General features: G+C 41.7%; 1 protein-coding gene across 1 annotated transcript; it reads right to left on the reverse strand.

Moving 5' to 3' along the window:
* Nucleotides 1–274: 274 nt before the first annotated feature.
* On the reverse strand, nt 275–6,062 carry LOC109919587 (immunoglobulin lambda-1 light chain-like). The gene is made up of 4 exons (XM_048620423.1): nt 5,915–6,062; nt 5,485–5,807; nt 5,063–5,099; nt 275–893 (listed from the first exon to the last, which is right to left on the reverse strand). The coding sequence occupies exons 1-4, from the start codon at nt 5,961–5,963 to the stop codon at nt 571–573; spliced, it is 732 nt and encodes a 243-aa protein (XP_048476380.1). The 5' UTR covers nt 5,964–6,062; the 3' UTR covers nt 275–570.
* Between the last annotated feature and the right edge of the window lie 416 nt (nt 6,063–6,478).

The raw sequence follows: 6,478 nt of genomic DNA on the forward strand, positions 1-6,478 counted from the left end.
GTAGAGATCATGAGACTCCTTCACACGGGAGAGGTGGGAGAGGTTGGGGTCTCAAGCCTGCGGGGAATGGCGGAGAGCTGGAGACTTGTTCCCACTGGGAGAGGGGTAGAATCGGGTTCTCGTCCCCTAAAGGAAGTGATTCAGGTGAACTTTAATGATGTACATTCCCATACCATCATTTGATGCAATTCTGTGTACTATTGTCACAGGTGTAAACTATTCATTGTCAAGACCCGCAGTGTTGCTTTCGATGTTCAATAATAATGAACAGTCATTTCCTGGTAACATTTCGTATTTAATCAGAACTGTGTTTACACAAAGTTCACAAATGCAACTTGCTCATTATCCAGAGGGGGAGATTGCTCTCCGTTCTACCCTTGGAGACGATTGCAGCAGGAAATCCCCGCTCCCCAATTGGAACAACCATTTCACTCCCTCCTCACATCCCTCAATGATCGGGTTGTACTCCAACTGCTGACATTACTGCAAAAGTTGCATTGGGAAACAAAAGCAAACAATAAAATGCCGCACGGCACACAATGACTGACAGTTGCATTTTGTGCCTCAGAGCTAACAGTCACTGGAGCTGATGGTGTTGAGGAGAGGCGAGGTCAATGATCCGTGCTTCACACTACAGGAGTATCTGGAGCCCTTCTTCCAATCAGTGGCCGGGACTGTCAGGTAACTGCTCAAGCTGTAGCTTTGATCACTGTCTGGGGACACGGCGCTTGTGGTCACTCCACTGTCAGTCTCTTTCCCATCCACACTCCAGAGGACCTGCACAAGGCCCGGCTTAAAACGACTTACCAGACAGGACAGAGTGGCTGATCCCGTGTCTATTTGTTCTGGGGAAGGTGGGAACAGAAGGACAGATGGTTTCCGATCATCACTACCTGTGTGTTGGGAAAGAGAGAGAGGTAGAGAGATGATGATATGCATGAAGAGAAACATTCTCACCTCTGTATGTGATGGAGAAATACTTATATATAGAAGACTCAGAAAGGTGGAGCTGTTTCAATATAACTATCTGACCTGCATGTAAGAGAGAATAATATTTACATATATGTTTGTGTGTGATTATCTACTTGACCTATGTGTGTGAGAAATATTAATTTCTGTAACACTCTGACCTGTCGGTGTCTGTGACAGTGAGTGAGTGAAATATTTATCCAGCTCTCTGACATTTGCGTGGGTTTGTGCGTTCGTGTGTTCGTGTGCGGTGTCCGTGTGTGTAAGTGTGTGTGAGACAGCGAGAAAGAGAGTGTGGGAGTAATTAATACAACTACCTAACCTGCGTGTGACAGAGAATTATTAATATATAGAACAGGCTGGCCAGTGTGTGAATGAAATGTTGAGATCAACAATCTGACTTGTGTGTGTGAGAAAGAATTATTGATGCAAACTCTGATCTGTGTGTTTGTGCATGAATATGAGGGGAGGCAATGGCCTAATGCTTTTATGACTGAACTGTTAATCCAAAGACCCAGATAAAATTCTGGGGACCCTGGTTCGAATCCCACCACGACAGATGATGGAATTTGAATTCAATTATATATCTGGAATTAAGAATTTAATAATGACTGTGAATCCATTGTTGATTGTTGGAAAAACCCATCTGCTTCACTCATGTCCTTAAAGGAAGGAAACTGCTATCCTTACCTGATCTGGCCTACATGTGACTCCAGACCACAGCAATGTGGTTGACTCTTAACTCTCCTCTGGGCAATTCGGGATGGGCAGTAAATGCTGCCTCGCCAGCGAAGCCCTCATCCCGTGAATGAATAGAGAGAGAATTACTAACATGGATGACAATCTAACTGGTGTATTTGAGTGAGACAGAGAATTATTAATATAACAAATGACTTGTCTGTGACAGAAGCATAGATATAATTTACCTGACGTGCGTGCATGAGGGAAAATTACTATTTTAATCTCTGTTGTGTTGCGTGAATGTGTGAAAGAGAGAGGGTTAGTAATATGTTTAATGCACACTGATGTTTGAGCGTGAAGGAGAGAGAGAGAGAGGAAGGCAGGGAGACTAAGAATTAAAATAAATGACACTCTGACTGTGTGTGAGACAGAGGATTATAGATTTAATTTCTGAACTGTGTCTTTTTTTGTATGTGAGCGAGAGAGAGTGTGAGAGAGAAATATAAATGAAAGTAAAACTTTGATCTGTGTGTTTTTGTAAGAGAGAATCATTATTATAGCACTGACATGCGAGTGTGTGTGTGTGTGTGTTAGTGTGTGTGTATGTGGGGGTGTGTGTGTGTGTGTTGGTGTGTGAGTGTGTGTGTGAGAGAGAGAGGAGAGAGACAGAGAGACAGAGGCAGAGAGAATTATTGTGAAAATCTCCTACCTGTGTCCCTTTGTGAGAGAGAGAGAATTATTAATGTAACATTGACCAGTGTGTGTCAGAAAAATATTCGTAATTTAATTTTTGACCTCTGTGCTTGTGTGTGTGAGAGAGAATTATCAATGTAACACTGACCTGTATGTGAGAGAGAATTATTGATATAATCTCTGATCTGTTTGTGTTTGTGAGCGAGAGAATTATTAACGTACATAAAACACTGACGTGTGTGTGTGTGTGTGTGTGTGTGTGTGTGTTAGAGACACAGATTTATTGATATAAATTACATTCTGACTGTTAAGACTTTGTGTGAGATAGAATGATGAATGTCACAGTTCGTCTGTGAAATAGACAGCGCAAGAGTCATTGATATATCGATCTGACCTGCGTGTGAATATATAACACACTGACGTGTGTGTGTGTTTGTGTGTGTGCGTCTGTGTTAGAGAGACAGATACATTAATGTAAATGACACTCTGACTGCTACTTGTTTGTGTGAGACGGAATGATTAATGTAACCTTTCGTCAGTGAAGTAGAGGGCAAGAGTTATTGATATATCGATCTGACCTACGTGTGAAAGATAATTATTTATATATATAACACCCTGATCTTTGTGAGAGATAATTATTAGCTTTTGCAATGCGCTGACCTGTGTGTGAAGGAAATCGAAAGATAACCTGTATGACTTGTGTAAGACAGAATTATTGATGTGAACACTGACCTGTGAGTGTGTGAGAGTATAAAAGAGGGAGAAAGAAAGAATTACGAAAATAAATAACACTCTGACCTATGCTTGAGTCTGTGAATGTGAGTATGTGTGTGTGTGTATGTGTGTGTGTGTGTGTGTGTGTGTGTGTGTGAGAGAGAGAGAGAGAGAGAGAGAGAGAGGCAGAGCGATAAACAGAGAGAGAGAGAGACAGAGACAGAGTGGGAGAGTCAGAGAGACAGAGACAGAGAGAATTATCCTTATAATGTCTGACCTATGTGGCTTTGTGAGAGAGAGAATTATAAATATAACATTGACCAGTGTATGTCAGAAAGAATTATCAATTTAATTTTTGACGTCTGTGCTTGTGTGTGTGAGATAGAGGATTATCAATGGAATACTGACCTGTATGTGAGAGAGAATTATTGATATAATCTCTGACCCTCTATGTTTGTGAGATAAAGAATTATTAACGTGTACAACACGTTGTCTGTGTTTGTGTGTGTTAGGGAGACAGATTTATTGATAGAAATGACACTCTGACTGCTACATTTTTGTGTGAGATGGAACGATTAATGTCACATTGTGTGTGTGAAATAGAGCGGGCAGAGTTATTGATATATCAATTTGACCTGCGTGTGAGAGATAATTATGGATATATATATAAAACCAGGACCCGTGTGAGAGATAATTTTTAATATATACAAGACGCTGACCTTTGTTTGAGAGAAATAGGAAGAAGACCTGTCTGACTTGTGTGAGACAGAATTATTGATGTAAACACTGACCTGTGTTTGTGAGAGAGTATGAAAGAGGGAGAGAGAAATAACTACGAACCTAAGTAGCACTTAGCCTGCGTGTGTGTGTGTTTAAGAGAGAGAGGGAGAGGGAGATGGAGGGAGAGAGAAAATTATTAATATAATTAACACTCTGACCCGTGTGTCTTTGTGAGAGAGAATTATCAATGTAACACTGATGAGTGTGTCTATGAGAGAATTATCGTCATAATCTTTAACCTGTGCGTTTGTGACAGACTTGTTAACATAAATAATTTGCTAACCTTTCTGTGTGTTAGAGAGAGGGCGAATTATAAATATAAAATCGCCTGTGAGTTTTTGTGAGTGAGAATTAATATATCAGGTACCTATCAATGTTTGAGAGAAAGCAATTTAATAAACTCTGACCTGTGTATGTGAGAGAGAATTATTGATATTATCTATCTGATCTTTGTCTGTTTTTGACAGAGAATTATTAATGTAAATAACACTCTTATCTGTGTATGAGAGAGAGTATTGTTATAATCTATGATGTTTGTGTGTTTGTGCGAGTAGGAATTATGAATGTAACACTGACCTCGATCTGTGGAGGATTATTGATATAATGTCTGAATTGTGTATGTTTGTGTGAGAGAGAATTATGAATATAAATAACCCGCTGACCTGTGTGTGAGAGAGAGAAAGAGGGAGAGGGGGAATTACTCATATATATAAAACACACTGACCTGTGTGTTTGACAGAGAGGGACAGGAAGAGAGAGAATAATTAACATGAATAACACGCTGAACTGTGTGTGCCTGTGAGGAAGACGGAATTATTAAAGGAAAACTGACCTGTATGCGTGAGAGAAAATTATTACAATAATCTATCTGACATGTGTGATGTAAATAATATTCTGTTCTGCATGCGTCTGCCAGAGAATTATTAAGATCAATAACACTCTGGCCTGTTGGTGTCCATGAGAGAGTGAGAGAATGACTAATACCTATAAACCATACTGACCTGTACGAATCTGTGAGAAAATTATTAATATAAATCATAATCTGACCTGTGTGAGTGAGTGAGATAATTATTAATATAACACTCTGACTTGTGCGTATGAGTTAGATTTGTTGCAAAATGTGTTAAATCGTGACTTGGCAAAATCCAGAGAACAGAATCGACTCTGGAGGGATAAAAGTTGAACTAGTATGAATGACAGAGAAAGAGAAAAGAGGATCACTTACTCCGAACGGTCAGGGCAGTTCCACCTCCGAAGATATATCACAGAGGCGCGTCACAACGACAGGACTGGCCTAAAACCTAACCTAGGGCTGGAGTGGGAAGAAAAGAGGGAAGAAATATGAGTAATCTGTCCATTTCAACATTCTCATTTCTCGGGGGGATGAGGGGAGCTGGTATCGGACCGATTCACAGACGAAAGAGAGATTGTCTCGGAGAACAATGACAGCGCTAGGTTTGATCCAGAGTCTAACATCTCTGGAGATCTGACAGTAAACCTTCAAATTCAGCTGGGCTGCTGAAGAAATTGTACTGAGGGATATTTTTGGAGGCGCTGATATGTCCTCAGCCAGTGATTGCTCAGCTGTTGTAAATTTGAGTGTGTCCTGGACACTGAGTTAGTGTATTGGCCTGACTCACGGTGATAACCAGCTGAGCTATCCCACACAGCACAGTAATAGACGGCGGAGTCACTGGAGACCAGGTTTCTGATGGTTAGGATGTAACTGTTACTGGAGGAGTCTCGAGAAGGTTGGAAACGGTCAGTGAATCCGGTGCCCCTGTATATATCACCATCAGTTTGATGCTCAATCACCCACACCGGGGCTTCTCCGGGATTCTGTCGGTACCAATACACATAGTAGCTGCCTACTTTACCGTTCTGCAACGCACAGTTCAACCGGGCGGTCTGACCGGCGGAGACTGGGTCAGACATTGGACTCTGATTGAGGACAGGAACGGCCAAGGTACCTACAATGAGAGAAACACATGCACACTTTGAGTGACTTTGCCAGCGGGTGTGAAAGAACATCGTCCAGTGTTTAATGGACAGACATTAATCCAGAGCAATTTCTGACCTGTTACGTGGAGCAACAGGGCCCACAGTAGATGCACCATCGGAAACATTTCCACGGGAGAATGTGGTAAAACAGGCAACTGCACAGGTGTTGCCCTCAGTCGAACTGTTTGTTGTAAACTCCCGGGATCCGCTCTGCACACAGGCTCGGTAAACTAGAGAGGGTCGTCCAGCTCTATTTATTCACTGGAATGCAAATGAAGTGGCAGAGAGCAGGCAAATTGACGCTCTGGGTTTTCACCGATCTATTTCTGGCTTCCTACATCGTTATCCACAGACTGAACTTTCAGGTTTACGTATGTTTAATGTGCGAATGGACTTTGTGCTCATCAGAACGCAGCAAATAGGGACTGACTTCGGCTATTCAGCCCATCGAGCCTGGTCTGCTATCAAGTGGATCATGGTTGATCATCAAACTCAGTCCAGTTCTGAGGAAGGGTCAATGGACCCGAAACGTTAACTCTACTTTTTCTACACAGATGCTGCCAAACCTGCTGAGCTTTTCCAGCAACTTCTGTTTTTGTATGAAACCTAGTCCCCTGTTTCCACTTTCTCCTCCATATCG

This window comes from Rhincodon typus, chromosome 46, assembly GCF_021869965.1.
Source record: "Rhincodon typus isolate 14 chromosome 46, sRhiTyp1.1, whole genome shotgun sequence".
Taxonomy (NCBI): domain Eukaryota; kingdom Metazoa; phylum Chordata; class Chondrichthyes; order Orectolobiformes; family Rhincodontidae; genus Rhincodon; species Rhincodon typus.